Source organism: Saimiri boliviensis, chromosome 10, assembly GCF_048565385.1.
Source record: "Saimiri boliviensis isolate mSaiBol1 chromosome 10, mSaiBol1.pri, whole genome shotgun sequence".
Taxonomy (NCBI): Eukaryota; Metazoa; Chordata; class Mammalia; order Primates; family Cebidae; genus Saimiri; species Saimiri boliviensis.
In genome coordinates this window covers 53,495,619-53,512,553 of record NC_133458.1, presented here as the reverse complement: position 1 = coordinate 53,512,553, position 16,935 = coordinate 53,495,619, and the positions used below count along the sequence as shown (strand labels likewise).

General features: G+C 38.0%; 1 protein-coding gene across 3 annotated transcripts in view; it reads right to left on the bottom strand.

Moving 5' to 3' along the window:
* Positions 1–16,935, bottom strand: part of FBXL13 (F-box and leucine rich repeat protein 13) — a 230,032-nt gene that overhangs the window by 144,583 nt on the left and 68,514 nt on the right. For all 3 annotated transcript variants that reach the window (XM_074379286.1, XM_074379284.1, XM_074379285.1), the window contains 2 exons: positions 11,075–11,170; positions 5,025–5,157 (listed from right to left, as the gene is read on the bottom strand). In XM_074379286.1, coding sequence (XP_074235387.1) covers positions 5,025–5,157; positions 11,075–11,170 — 229 coding nt within the window. The remainder of the gene's footprint in view (positions 1–5,024; positions 5,158–11,074; positions 11,171–16,935) is intronic.

Below are 16,935 nucleotides of genomic sequence, written 5' to 3'. Positions count from 1 at the left end.
GGTTTGGCCACCTGTAGCCCTAGCTACTCAGGTGGCTGAGGTGGGAGGTGGCTTGGGCCCAGGAGGTTGAGACTGCAGTGAGCTGTGATCATGCCAGTGAACTCCAGCCTGGGCAACAGAGGGAGACCCTCTCTCCAAAAACAAAATATATATATATATATGTATATATATATATATATATATACATATATATATATATATATTTGAGTGGAGATAAGCAAAATAGAAAACAGAAAAACAATAGAGAACTAGTAAAAATAAGATTTTTTAAATATCCATATTTATAGTAGCATTATTCACAACACCTAAAAGATTAAAGCAACCTTAGTGTCTATTAATGAAAGAATGGATAAACAAGATGTGGTACATCATACAATAAAATATTATTCTGACACATGCTAAAATGAGTAAACCCTGAAGACACTGTGCTAAGTGAAGTAAGCCAAGCACAAAAACAATTATTGTTTGATTTGACTTATGTAAGGCACCTAGAGTCATCAAATTCATAGAGATGGAAAGTAGAATGGTGGTTGAGAGGATCTAGGAGGAGGAGGAAAAGAGGATTTAGTACTTAATGGGTACAAACTATCAGTTTTGAGAGATGAAAGTTCTGGAGATGGACAGTGATGATGGTGGCACAACAATGTGAATATACTTAATGCCAGAGAACTGTACAGATAAAAGTGGTTAAAATGGCAAGTTTTATTTTTATTTAGTTTTTTTTGAGACGGAGTTTCGCTCTTATTGCCCAGGCTGGAGTGCAATGGCATGATCTCAGCCCACCACAACCTCCACCTCCCAGGTTCAAGCGATTCTTCTGCCTCAGCCTCCTGAGTAGCTTGGATTACAGGCATGCGGCACCACACCCAGCTAATTTTGTATTTTTAGTAGAGACGGGGTTTCTCCACGTTGATCAGGCTGGTCCTGAACTCCCAACCTCAGGTGATCTACCTGCCTCGGCCTCCCAAAGTGCTGGGATTACAGGCATGAGCCACTGCACCTGGTCATGTTATATATATTTTTTACAATAATGAAAAGAGAACCAAATGGTTGTTTGAAATAAACGCAAACCTTTACCTAGACTGACCAGGAAAACAAGAGGGAAGACTAATATTACTTAAATTTAGAAATGAAAGTGAGTACATAAGTACTGACTTTACAGGAGTAAAAAGGATCATAAGAGAACACTATGAACTGTTGTACCCCCCAAAATTAGACAGACTACATGGAACCGACAAATTTCTAGAAACACATAAACTACCAAAAGTCACTCAAGAAGAAACGGAAAATCTAAATAGATCTATAGTAAGTAAAAATACAAAATCAGCAATCGAAAAACCAACAAGGCCAGGTGCAGTGGCTCATGCCTATAATCCCAGCACTTTGGGAGGCTGGATCACTTGTGATAAAGAGTTCAAGACCAGCCTGGCAAACATGGTGAAAACCCATCTCTACTCAAAATACAAAAATTAGCTGGGCATGGTGGCACACACCTGTAATCCCAGCTACTCAGGAGACTGAGGCAGGAGAATCACTTGAACCTGGAAGGCAGCGGATGCAACGAGCTGAGATCGTGCCACTGCACTCCAGGCTGGATGACAGAGCAAAACTCCATCTAAAAAAAGAAAAAGCCTCCAACAAAGAGCCTAGGACCAGATGGCTTCATGGGCAAATTTTGCCAAACATTTAAAAGCTAATAAACACCAATCTTCAAACTCTTCCCAAAAAATACAAGTAAAAAATACCTCCTACCTCATTCTATGGAGCCAATATTATCCTGATAAGAAAGCCAAAGACATCACAAGAAAGAAAAACTACAGTGTAATACTCCTTTTAAATATAGATGCAAAAATCCTTAACAAAATACTATCAAATAGAATCCAGCAGCATATTAAAAGGGTTGTACACCATGATGTACGAACAAGTGAGACTGATCTCAGGAATCCAAGGGTGGTTCAACAGATAAAAATCAATCAATGTAATATATACAATATTAATAGAAGGAAGGAGGGGAAAACCATTTCAATTGACTCAGAAAACGCATTTGACAGAATCTCCCATCACTCTTTTATAAGAACATTCAGCAAAGTAGGAACATATGGGAGCTTCCTCAATGAGCAATTGTGTAAGATAAAGAAATAAAAGGCAAAATGGGTAAGAGTTTTCTTTTTGGGCTGATGAAAATGTTCTAGAATTAACTGGTGATGGTTGCTCAACATTGTTAATATAATAAAAACCCCTGAACTGTACTCTCTGGAATGGTTAAAAAGGTGAATTTTATGTTACATAAAATGTATCTCAATAAACAAAAGCTTCTAGATAAGCATGCCTTGACATTTCTCAGAAACTCATTCCACTGTTCAACTACCACTGCTGTCACCAAACGCTTAGGTCAGACTGAAACCCTGAATGTTACACCTTAGTCCATTTCCTTCCTTTTGAAAATGTAGATTTATTTAATCATATATTTTCTATGTATATTTCATGTGTGTGTGTGTGTGTGTGTGTGTGTATACATACACTAATAGAAAAAGAGGGAAAGAGAGAGAGAGAGACAGACAAAAACAGAGACACAGAGAGCAAGTTGGGGTGGCTAACATTTTAAGGTTTATAACTATTTTATCGACTTTTTATTACCACAAACATAATAAATTAGTTAAAAATGGGAGACTAAGCACATGTTCAGTTTCTCTCTTCTGCCCAAAATCCAAGAATGAATTTTTTTTTTTTCAAAAATGTATAACATGCCTGGAAGACAAAGCAGGAATGGCCTTGGTGGATCAGAAACTAATAGTTCCTAAAAATTCAAAGGCAGACGTGAACAGACTGAATGAGGAACATGCAGGACACAGCTGCTGTAAAAGTGAAAACAGCATTATATCCCCATACAGGATGTATCCCAGAAATTAAAAAATGTATTAATATTAACATTATTCTCATTAAAAATATGAAAAAGGAGCAATGAGCAAGACTCCTGCATATCCCTGCTACTTTTCAACATTGCAAAAAAGGTCCTGAGCAAAATAATAAAATGAGAAAGAGAAAAAAGATATAAGAATAGACATAAATGGAAATAAAACTGTCAATATTCCCAGATATGACAGTCAACCTAGAAAATCCAAGAGACTGGCCAGGCACAGTGGCTCACGCCTGTAATCCCAGCACTTTGGAAGGCTGAGGTGGGCAGATCATGAGATCAGGAGCTCGAGACCAGCCTCACCAACATGGTGAAATCTCGTCTCTACTAAAAATACAAAAATTAGCTGGGCTTGGTGGTAGGCACCCGTAATCCCAGCTACTCAGGAGGCTGAGCCAGGAGAATGGTTTGAATCCAGGAGGCAGAGGTTGTGATGAGCTGAGATCACGTCATTGCACTCCAGTCTAGGCAACAAGAGTGAAACTCTATCTCAAAAAAAAAAAAAAAGAGAAAGAAAGAAGGAAAGAAAATCCAAGAGAATCAACTGACAGACTATTAAAACCAAGAAGAGAGCTTAATACATGGTCAGATACAATAACATCATACAAAAAACTACAGCTTTGTATAGCATCAGCAATAAGCAATCAGAATTATTACATGTTATATAATTTACTTTTTCAGTAAAAAATCTACAGACATAGTTGAAACTCCCTGTGCAGTTCTTCCTCATTCCATTAAACTCTGTCTACTTGCACAACCACTGTCTTGCATTTGGAGTTTTTTTCTCATGCATGCTTTTTATATGTCACTATATGTGTGTCCTTAAAAATCTATAATAATATATATTGTTTAAAATTATTTAAAATAAAAGGTAAAAATATATATAATTTTGCAAATTGAAGTTATATACAATTGGTATTAGAGTTTATATATAATCTATATCTCTCTCATGTTACTTGATTTTACCCTTTAATATCTTTAGAACTTATCCAACTGGTATTTGCACATGTATACGACATTCTTTCTCATTATCTGGAGTCAATATGAATGTATACTTTTTTTGAAATATATTGTTTTCTTCATTTCCAAAAATACATATGTGATAGAAAATACATCTCAAAGCATATATAGGTTAAAGACAAATACCACAATGGAAGTACAAAGCAGTCAGCTTGGAAAAAATTGGAAATAATCTCAACGTCCATCAAAAGGAAGTAGGTTAAATAAAGTATCTTACATCTATAATATAGAAAATAATTTTACAGTATTTAAAAATAATTTAGTGGGTCTATATGTACTGACATGGAAAAATTTTTCAGGACATAAAAGAAAATATAAAACAATATGACTCCTTTCATGTTAAAATTAAAATTGTGTATTTTTAATCACATATATAGACATTTATTTTAGAAAAACAGAAAACTAATAACATTGGATGCCTTTGAGTAAATGAATGGGTTTGAGGGAGTTGAAAAAAGATGGTTTTACTTGCCTATTGTTAGAGTTTTTAAAATGAGAATCTGTTAAATATTTTTAGTAGAAAAATTGATGATCCATAGATACATAAATACTACACTTCAAAAGAGTAGTCAAGAATAGACAGAGAACCGGCCTTGTGCAGTGGCTCACGCCTGTAATCCCAGCACTTTAGGAGGCAGAGGCGGGTGGATCACTTGAGGTCAGGAGTTCGGGACTAGCCTGGCCAACATGCTGAAGTTTGGTCTCTACTAAAAACACCAAAAAATTATCTGGGCACGGTGGTGCATGGCATAGTCCCAGCTACTCGGGAGGCCGAGGCACGAGAATTGTTTGAACCCAGGAGCCAGAGGTTGCAGTGAGCCAAGATCATGCCACTGCACTACAGCCTGGGTGACAGAGTGAGACTCTGTCTTAAAAAAAAAAAAAAGAAGAGACAAAGAACCAACTCCTAGGACACACAAAACAGTAAGAGCTATACTGTACTATATACTTTTAAAATAGTTTTATAATTGATAACCTTATGACCTAAAACTGTCACTGAAGTTTCCTTTTTATCTATGCTTTTCCATAAATTTGTTTAATTGTAATACAGGAAAGCAAGACAAATAGTTGTAATGAACATACTTACCGGCAGATCTGAAAGTTTTGGGTCGGAGAAGACAACCACGAAAATTCAAACACAGCACATTTAAACGCCACCTTTGCAAAGTAGACACTATATATTTATCTGGAATCATATGTTTCACTGTGGAAAAGTCAATCTAAAAAGAATAAACAAAATGCATTAAGAAATGAGAAAGTTCCCAAAAACAATTGCAACAAAAAGAATGATAGACAAATGGGACCTAATTAAACTAAAGAGCTTCTGCACAGCAAAAGATAGAGCAGACAGACAACCTACAGAACGAGAGAGAATATTTACAAACTATGCAGCCAACGAAGGCCTAATATCCAGAATCTATAGGGAACTTAAACAAATCAACAAGCCAAAAACAAATAACCCCATAAAAATAGGCAAAGAACATCAAAAGACACTTCTCAAAAGAAGACATACAAGTGGGCAGGAAACAGATGAGAAAATGCTCCACATCATTAATTAACAGATAAATGCAAACTGACCCACAATGAGGCTGCGCACAGTGGCTCACACCTGTAATCCCAGCACTTTGGGAGGCCGAACAGGCAGATCACTTGAGGCCAGATGTTCAAGACCAGCCTGACCAACATGGCGAAACCCTGTCTCTATTAGAAATACAAAAATTAGCCAGGCATGGTGGCGCACACCTGTAGTCCCAGCTTCTTGGGAGGCTGAGGCACAAGAACTGCTTGAACCTGAGAGGTGGTGGTTGCAGTGAGCTGAGATCAGACCACTGCACTCCAGCCTGGATGACAGAGCAAAGACTCTGCCACACACGCAAAAAAAAAAAAAAAAAAGAAAAAGAATCAGAATGGCTATCATTAAAAAGTCATAAAGCAACAGATGCTGGAAAAGCTGTGGAGAAAAGAGAACACTTATACACCATTGGTAGGAATGTAAATTAGTCTACCCACTGTGGAAAGCAGTCTGGAGATTTCTCAGAGAACTTAAAACAGAGCTACCATTCAACCCAGTAATCCCATTATTGGTTACATAGCCAAAGAAAAATAAATCATGCTACGAAAAAGACACATGCACTCATATGTTCATCTCTGTGTTATTCACAAATAGCAAAGATGTGGAATCCCTTTTATTAAATCAATTGTAGATTGAATAAGGAAAAAGTGGTAGATATACACTACAGAATACTACATAGCCATAAAAAAGAATGAAATTGTGTCCTTTGCGACAATACGTAAGGAGCTGGAGGCCACCTCAAGCACTAATGCAGGAGCAGAAAACAAAATAATGCATGTTCTTACTTATAAGTGGAAGCCAAATATCAAGCATACATGGACATAAATATGGGAGCATATCTGCATATTTATGTGGACTACCAGAAGATGAGGGTGGTTTAGAAAAACTACCTATTAGGTACTGTGCTCACTACCTGGGTGATGGGATATGTAACCCAAATCTTAGCATCATATAATATTCCCAGGTAATGAACCTGAGCATGTACCCCTTATATCTAAACTCAAAGTTGAAATTATTTGAAAAGGAATAAGACTTGTTTCATGTAAAAATTTAAAGTATTTTGAAGTAAATCATCACATCATTTCCAGACAGAAAAAGACTGAAATGTTAGTTTGAATACTCTATTTAGTACAGTATGGAAATTTCAGCACACATACACACACACACACACACACACACACACACACACGTTTTTGTTTGTTCCCAAAAATGATTTGAGTTGGCTGATAAAAAATATAGTACATTATGATAAAAAATGTAAATGCTAAATGATTTCCTAACATATGAGATAATGTCCAGTCTCTCTTGTGAGTTGAGATACATACATTAAAATAACAATGTGATAACAGATATAAAAAAAGTATAGAGAGCTAAGGAAATTTAGGGTAAAAGGCACTCCATAACTCTACACAATTTTGTGATTATATATATATGTATGTGTATATATACATACATATATATTTTTTGTTGTTGTTTTGAGACATAGAGTCTCGCTCTGTTGTCTGGGCTGCAGTGCAGTGGCACAATATTGGCTCTCTGCAACCTCCAACTCCCAAATTCAAGTAATTGTCCTGTCTCAGCCTCCGGAGTAGCTCAGATTACAGGCACCTGCCACCAAGCCTGACTAATTTCTGTATTTTTAGTAGAGACTGGGTTTCACAATGTTAACCAGGCTGGTCTCAAACTCCTGACCTCAAATGATCCACCTGCTTGAGCCTCCTAAAGTGCTGGGATTACAGGCGTGAGCCACTGCACCCAGCCAATTTTGTAATTATAAACAAATCCAATCTTTGCCTTAACAATTTTACTAGGAATTTATCCTGCAGACATAATCATACATGTATACAACAAAACACTGACAAACAGGATGTTCACCATAAGATTTTATTAACAGAAGATGGGAAACAACCTAAATGTCTTTTGACAGAAAACAGATTAAATCAATTGAGGGACTTCCATACAACAAAACAATAGACAAAAGCTGAATTCCAGGCAAAAAAGCGTAACTCAGAAAGAGAAAATCTAAAGTAATAGAGTCAAAGTGTGCTACTCTCTGATTGGCTGATTCAATTCAGGGAGAAAATGCACAGTATCTAGAGGACTTACTGGACCTGAACCCTTCATGAATATTACTCGTCAATGCCAAGTGTTTTATGAGAGTTGGGTTTTAGAGCTCAAAGTTGTATCATCGCAAAAGAACCTGAAGAGGAGAAATTCTATGCTGCCAGTTATGGGAAAAGCAAATGGTAGACTTGGCATTCCCTCATAAATCATTGATAATTAAGAACACCCACTTTGTAGTCAGACAAATCCAAACTTGAATCCTACCCTAGCCATTTAACAATGATGGCTTTGACTTAACTAAGGTTTAATTTTCCTCATCTGTAAAATGGGAAAAATAACAGTGCCTAACTTGGGATGCTGCAGAGACAAACTGAGAAAATGCAAACTGAGATGCTACAGATGCAGTGTAGCATCTGACACACAGGAAGCATTCAAAAAATATTAGCTACTATTATTACTTCAAAAAGACATGACAAAGCACACAAAATATGGAGTACAGAAATTTTAAAAAGCATGGAATAGAACTAAAATACACAACACATAAAGCATATTGGCATTTTTAGTGTGTCTGCATGCATGCAGAAACACATGCACTCTGGCATTTTCTAATATGAACTCCTAGGCTGGCACTTATGTACTATTCTTACAACAGTACCTTTTTTTTTTTTTTGGAGACAGAGTTTTGTCTGTCTCACTGCAACCTCTGCCTCCTGGGTTCAAGTGATTCTCTCGCCTCAGCCTCCCAAGTAGCTGGCATTACAGGCACATGCCACCACACCCAGCTAATTTTGTATTTTTCATAGAGACAGGGTTTTTCCATGTTGGTCAGTCTAGTCTTGAACTCCCAACCTCAGGTGATCCGCCTGCCTTGGCCTCTCAAAGTGCTGAGATTATGGGCATGAGCCACCGTGCCCGGCCGCCACAGTACTATTTCTGAACCTGAAACATGTTTGTTTCTCATTCCAAAGAAACACTGGGTAGAGGACTCAGCCAACAATTAAAAAAAAGCAAATAAGCATATGTCCCCAACAACTTTTCTTATCTGTTTCTTGCAAGATATTTTAATCTCAACAAACATGGTCATTTATGCCATCAACCAATGTTTAGTGGCAACATTTTCTCTGTTGTCTAAAGTCCAGTCAATAGCTAACTTCATGATCCCTCCTTACTGCTAATGATTTAAGGACTGATGATATCACGTGCTCAGACTGACCTATGAATAGGGGGCCTGGTGCCATTTTGTAGAAGCTCTAAAACTCAAAGAAATTTTAAAAACTTGAGAAGCTGTCAGGGGCTCTAGCTTCATAAGTTAACTCAACATCTTTACATCGCATCAGGACACCATTTCATTCTTGGCTGCACTGTTCTACTCCCGCTCTATGCAACAATGGCAAGAAGAGAACTGATTTCATATTACCAAACCTATCTTAGCTAACAAATTAGGTGTTCCTGTCTTAATTTTATTTTTAGTTTAAGGCGGTAATTCTCAAACTTCACCCTGTATCAGAATCATCTAGGGGAGTTGTTAAAACAGATTACTGTCTGCTACCCTCAGAGTTTCTGACTCAGTAGGTCTGGGATGGGGCCTGGGAATTTGCACTTCCAACAAGATCTTGGGTGATGCTGATACCATTGGTCCCAGGACCACACTTTGAGAACCACTGGCTTAAAGTAATAAATCTCTAAATTATGTTACAGATATTTGGGGATGTTGCTTTTTCCTTTGGAAAACCTAGAAAAAAAGAAAAAAATGAATCTAAATGGTCTAGAGGAGAAACAATATGTATAACATTTAGATCAGAACATGTCTTGCAGAAGCTGGCAGGAGTCAGAAAAAGCCAACACTCCTGTCCAGAGACCTTAATGGATAAAGATGGAGAATATTCGATTTTTATGGCTGTACAGTATTCCATGGTATATATGTGCCCCATTTTCCCTGTCCAGTCTATCATCGATGGGCATCTGGGTTGGTTCCAAGCCTTTGCTATTGTAAACAGTGCCACAATGAACATTCATGTGCATATGTCTTTATAACAGAACGATTTATAATCCTTTGGCTACATACCCAGTAATGGGATTGCTGGGTCAAATGGAATTCCTAAAAAACGATGAGTTCGTGTCCTTTGTAGGGACATGGATGAACCTGGACACCATCATTCTCAGCAAACTGACAAAAGAACAGAAAATCAAATACCACATGTTCTCACTCATAGGTGGGTGTTGAACAAAGAGAACACATGGACACAGGGAGGGAGGCATCACACAATGGGGTCTGTTGGGGGGAACTAGGGGAGGGACAGCATGGGGTGGAGAGTTGATGAGGGATAACATGGGGAGAAATGCCAGATATAGGTGATGGGGAGGAAAGCAGCAAACCACATTGCCATGTATGTACCTATGCAACAATCTTGCATGTTCTTCACATGTACCCCAAAACCTAAAATGCAATTTTTATATATATATATTATATATATATATATATATAATATATAATATATATGGAGAATATTATAAGCACATGGCAGTGAGGAACAAAGCAAGGGTAGGAAGTTAAGCTCTTTTATGTTCAGCAAATTTCTCTTTCCACAACTGTATATTGCTCCTTCCTCTAATTTCTGCTTTTATTTGTGAGTGTTCAAATGTGGCACAATTATAATAAGCATTTTTACCACAAACAATAGCTTTATTCAGAAGGTAACGAGAAATTGCCTGTTCACAGGCAACTGGACATTCAAAAACTTAAACTTCTGGCTAACAACATTAGCAATATTAAGATATCAATGTTATTGTTTATCATCAGCCCTGACCACTCCAAAAACCTCTGCTCTTGCCAATTTTGTATACCATCATCCAGGTATACTAAGGTCATACTTATAATCCAGGTGTCCCCAAACTTTTTACACAGGGGGCCAGTTCACTGTCCCTCAGACGGCTGGAGGGCCGCCACATACTGTGCTCCTCTCACTGACCACCAATGAAAGAGGTGCCCCTTCCTGAAGTGCGGCGGGGGGGCCGGATAAATGGCCTCAGGGGGCCGCATGCGGCCCGTGGGCCATAGTTTGGGGACACCTGTTATAATCCTCTCTTTTTAATGGAACTAACCCTTCCAAAAATTATGAGTTATGTAAAGGCCATTGCACTCCTCATACTCTAAACATCTTTCCCATAGACATGGACTCAATATATAGTCTGTGCTCATGAAAGGGAAGTAGGCATACAATAAATAATAAAACCAGAATAGGGTACAAACTAACCAATAAAATGGAGCTTTGTTTCAATCCAAAAATGACATTCATTTATATCTACCATTTACATTTTAGAATACTAATGATGTTTTTATCTCTTCTCCCAGGCCTGCGCCTAGACAAAAGAAAACCAAATTCACTTGCTGCTAGTGACCACAGAGCAGGGAAGAAGGTGTCCCCACAACAGCTGGCTTCACAGCAGTCCACTCTCCTTTAAGAACTAGTGTAAAGACAGTTCAGTTAGTATCTACTTACAGCATTCCACAGTGAGCTTAGCTGTGTCATCAACATCCAGGCATGATTAACTTGACCACATATTATAACATCTTTTAAACTGAGGTAGAAGAAAATCTAAACACAAAAAAAATACACAATTTTGAAAAAATATGTGAATTTCAATGTAACTTGTCCACTTACCTTTTGTGTGTATACATGTATTAGCAATGGTAACTTAACCCATACTTTGCAAATAGCAAGAGTTTAAGTGCTAGAATTTCACCTGAAGACAGGAATTTTATCTAAAGTACAGGAACTTATCTGTTGACTCCTTTTATATAATGTAATCCTTTTAATTGATAGTTGCAGAAGGATGGTAAGATAAACATATTTGTTTTATTTTTTGAATGAAGATAGAATTCTGCTATAAAACTAATAATTTCCGTAAACAGTCATTGGTACATAGAAGGCAATCAATATTGTTTGCTGAACTGAACTGCATTCCTTCTAAAGACATAGGATTCCTCAAAGAAGGAACAAAAAGGATTTCTGGAAAGAGCAATAAACACATTTTGGCTTCTACTTCTGGAAATGTGATAGACCAAAAAAACAGGAAATCCTTCTAGTACAAAACATCAGTAAATGCTCAAAGAAACATTTATTAAATTAAAAAAAAAAACGTAATCCAGTTGTCAAGAAAATAAAACAAACATGCAATGATCCAATCCTTGTAAACCCAGACTGATAATAAGGTGCTTCATGCTATAGTTGCTTGGGAGGGAAGAACAGTAAAGATGGTTCCTGCTTTTCATAATAAAATGGGTGCAGATTTTACTGGCCATGCAGACATAAGAAAGTCACCAGGCCTGTACAGAGCTGGTATAGTCATGCTCTGCATAATGACGTTTCAGTCAATGATGGGCTGCATGTATGACAGTGGCCCCATAAAATTATAATAGTGCTGAAAATTCTCTATTGTCTAGTGACATCATAGCCATTTTAACATCATAGCACAACTAATTAATTTTTAAATAAATTTAGTGTAACCTAAGTGTACATTGTTTATAAAGTATACTGTATTCTATCTGTGGTAGTGTACAATAATATCCTAGGCCTTCACATTCACTCATCACTCACTCACTGATTCAATCAGAGTAACTTCTAGTCCTCCACTGATAAGTGCCCGATATAAGTGTACCAATTTTAATGTTTTAGACCATATTTTTACTGAATATTTTCTATGTTTAGATACATAAATACTTACCATTGTATTACAATTGCCTACAATATTTAGTACAGTAACATGCTATACAGGCCTGTAGTCTAGGAGCATAGGCTGTACCACACAGCCCAGGTACATACTAGATTATACCATTTAGGTTTGTGTAGCATGCTCTATGATGTTCATACAATGACAAAATCACCTTAAGACACACTTGTCAAAAGGTATTCCCACCAGTAAGCAATGCATGACTGTAATTGTAACTGAGTCAGAAAAAGAGAGAGAGAGAGAAATCCGGGATTATGAAACAGAAAGAAATCTGGCCAGGCGCAGTGGCTCACACCTATAATCTCAGCACTTTGGGAGGCTGAGGTGGGCAGATCACAAGGTCAGGAGTTTGAGACCAGTTTGACCAACATGGTGAAACCCCCCATCTCCACTAAAAATACAAAAATTATCTGGGCATGGTGGCGTGTGCCTGTAATCTCAGCTACTCAGGAGGCTGAGACAGGAGAATTGCTTGAACACAAGAAGCACAGGTTGCAGTGAGCTGAGATCGTACCACTGCACTCCAGCCTGGGACACAGAGAGAGACTGTCAAAAGAGAAAGAAAGAGAGCAAGAAAGAAAGAGAGAGAGAGAGAGAGAGAAGGAGGAGAAGGAGAAAGAGAAAGAAGGAAGGAGAGAAGGGAGAGAAAGAGAGAAAAAGAGAGAAAGAGAAAGAAAGAAAAGAAAAAAGAAAAGGAAGGAAGGAATCAACCTATTGGCAAAAGAAAAACTAAGGTATGTAGGCTGATATGAAAAAGATCTCTAGCCAGACACAGTGGCTCACACCTGTAATTCCAGGACTTTGGGAGGCTGAGGTGGGAGGCTTGCTTGAGACCAGTCTGGGCAATATAGTGAAACCCCATCTCTAGTAAAAATTTAAAAAATTAGGCATAGTGGTGCACATGTGTAGTTCCAGCTACTCTAGAGGCTAAGACCACGGAATTGTTTAAGCCTGAGAGCTTGCAGCTGCAATAAGCCATGATTATGTGACTGCACTCCAGCCTGAGCAGCAGAGTAAGACTCTGTCTCAAAAAAAAATTCCTCAAAGACTTTGTAACCATAATGACCATTTTTGGTTTGGGTTAAACAGAAATAATAATACATCATTTTTTAAAAAAATGATTTAAAAAAAAGAAAAAAGAGTTTGTAACCAAAGGTTAGCGATTATGGGTGTTGGGATTTGAATTTATCATTTCAGGGATTCAATTTGAATTTATTACCTTTGTAATTGGATTTTACATATATTAATGTGCAAAGAGGTTCCAAACTGGTAATAACTCTAGGACATTTGGCAGAAATAAATATCATTCTCTCTAAAAAGACACAGGCACATTCAAGCCAGGCCTTACAGATTACCCACAGATTACACCCTCTAAAAATAAGCTCCCAATCAAAAACTGCAACAAACACGAGAAGAAACTCCAGTAAGATTCAAAAAAACCTTTAAGGTGATGAAAACATAAAAAGAAAAATAAAACTCTTGAAACCAACATTGTCAAAAAAGGACTGGGAAGACTTGTAAAAGAACCAAATAATATTCATGAAAATTAAAAATATAATTATTGAAATTTAAAATTCATTGGGTGAGTTAAAGAGCCGACAGGACTTAGCTGAGAAAAGAATCAACAAGTGAATATGCACCTGAAGAAATTACATGGGTCATTTATGCAGTACCTGAGCAGGGAATTTGAATTCCTGAGCTCCTTCTTTTCTTTCAATACTTTGTTCAGTGACATTAGGAAGCAACAAGCCAACCTAATTATATTCATTTGATTTCCAGAAATGTTTGAGAGTATCATATGCACAATTATCAGCTACTTGCTTCTTATACGTGGTTGATCGGGAACATCCAATTGAGATATTTGGCATATCTCTATTGCCAGATCACACCATGAAACATCAGTGCTCTTTTTAGCACTGAAAAAAGAGTCATTTGCATCTTTAAATCTAATCACATTAGAAAGCCAATTCTAGAAACCCAACAACCAATTCTAAAAACTCATCCTTAAAATTCTTTTCCTATAGAACCACACTTGGTACCAAAATCTGTATTAGTCTGGGTTCTCCAGAAAAAAAGAACCAATAAGATATGTGTAACTATCTATCTATCTAACCATCTATCTATCCATCCATCCATCTATCCAACCATCCATCCATCCATCCACTAGATATATATTGAGAGAAAAAGATAATTACTTTAAGGAACTGGTTCATGCAATAATAAAAGCCAAGAATCCCAAGACCTGTTGGCAAACTGGAGACCCCAGAGAGCTAGTGGTATAGTTCCAGTGCAAATCTGAGTCCAGAGGCAAGAGAAGAGTGATGTCCCAGATCAAAGGCAATTCATTCATTCTTAGGGCTTATATGACATTTTATTTATTACAACTACTTAACTTTTTTTTCAATGCTGTACTTTCAATAAGAGGGGAAAGACAATTGTATGCAGACAGAAAGGGGATTTACATTTGTTGTGCATTTCTGTGTGCTAAGCATTTTATTTTAACTCTTAGAAGAACCCTGCTATGTGCCAGTTATTATCTTAATTTAAAGACAGGGGAAATCTAAGGTATACCATTTTCTACTTCTATCTGGGTTATGGTTGCTGCATTAAATACCGGATGGCCAATTAAATTTTTATTTCTGATGAAGAACAAATAAATTTTTTGTATTAGTATTTGCCACATATTACACAGGACATACTTACACTAAAAATAACCACTATGTTTATCTTAAATTCAAATTTAACTGGGCATCCTTTATTTTTATTTGCTAATTCCACCAACCCTATCCTTGATTGGGTCCTGCATTGCTTGTGCTGTTCCTCTCTCTCCTTTATGCCTGCAGATAGACCTTCACTCCTGACACCTTATCACCCAGTCTCTGATCACCTGTCTGTCACTAGGATCACCATGTGTTGACAGCTCCATACACATACCATGTGTTCTACCTACCTACAGGATTCCCACCAGGTTAGAATTATTTCATGCTCACCACCTGGCCGGGATGCATCTGGTGGAACCCCTGGACTATGGTCAAATTCTCTGGAGACCATGCCCTAGCACATCCAGCTATGTGACAGTCTGTACTTCAAACTATCCAGAAAACACACCATCCTGGTGGCTATGGTCCTGAGTGAGCTTTCAACCAGCAAACAAACCACTCCACATTCCATACAACATAAGCTATGGTGGGGAGGTACAACTGTGGATAAATAACTAACCAACAACCCATAGAGGCATGTTACAACTCAGGGGCAGCAGGAAGATCCCCAGAAACGGAGAGTAGATGGAATTTGTGTTCAACACTTTTTCTACATGGATAAGGCTATATTCATGTTTATGAAATCAGTCAATTCCAGAAAGCTGGAAGACATAGCTGACTCACAGAATACTGGAATCAGAACCAAAATCAACAAGAAGAAATTGAACAGGAATAACAAAAACTGTTACGCTAAGGTTAAGATTAGTAGTGACATAACGCAGAACATCCTGTCAGCAGTTCAGATAAAGACTTCAGAGTTTTGGTTCAACACAAGCTCAAGGATGGGCATTATCATGTACTAAGGAAAAAAACAACACTTAAATTCAAACAAATTCGATCTCAAATGCTAATTTCACCACTAAATTGCTATGACCGAAGCCTTTGTCTCATAATATGGGCACACATTCCCATAAAATGGATAAGTATGAACAAGGTAACACAAGTTGAGCAAGTGTGAACAGTAACTACAACGCATGGGAGATACTCAGTAAACATTATTCCATACCCCATATCCCTGGAACCTGGCACAATGACCCGGTCCCCATCAATACATTTAGTAGGAGGTATCATAGCACTTCATAATCTATTGAAACATTCATTTTTGCCTGTTCTCTTTACTTCAGGATGTCAAAAGAAATGGGAAGACATTGGCCGGGCGCGGTGGCTCATGCTTGTAATCCCAGCACTTAGGGAGGCTGAGGCAGGTGGATCATGAGGTCAAGAGATCAAGACCATCCTGGTCAACATGGTGAAACTCCGTCTCTACTAAAAATACAAAAATTAGCTGGGCATGGTGGCACATGCCTGTAATCCCAGCTACTCAGGAGGCTGAGGTAGGAGAATTGCCTGAACCCAGGAGGCAGAGGTTGCGGTGAGCCGAGATCACGCCACTGCACTCCAGCCTGGGTAACAAGAGCGAAACTCTGTCTCAAAAAAAAAAAAAAAAAGAAATTGGAAGACATTAAGGTTTATGTGCTAATATTTGAGTCCTTTCATGGCATTTAGATGGCAGAGCCAAAAGCAGAAGTTGTCAACCATCAGAAGCCAAACAAGCCCCACAAAATACCTAGGCTTCAAGAGAGAAATTGGACAAATCTATGGAAAAGTGTTGCTGGTGTGTGGGGATGGGGAGGTTGGAAAGTCGGTGAGACTTAGGGAAGGAATGGAGGCTCATGCCAGATATTTGTGCTACATTCCCCATGCAGACCTTCCTAAAATGTGGCAGGCCCTCTAGAATGGGCACCATCAGAAAGCCATGGCAACTGACGACCAGAAGATCTGCCTTGAGGCCCATGGTTCCTGTGCCCAAGCTGGGCTCAAAAACCATGGAGTCTCCCGCCTTCAAGGGACTGTGTCCATTTAGGTAGTGA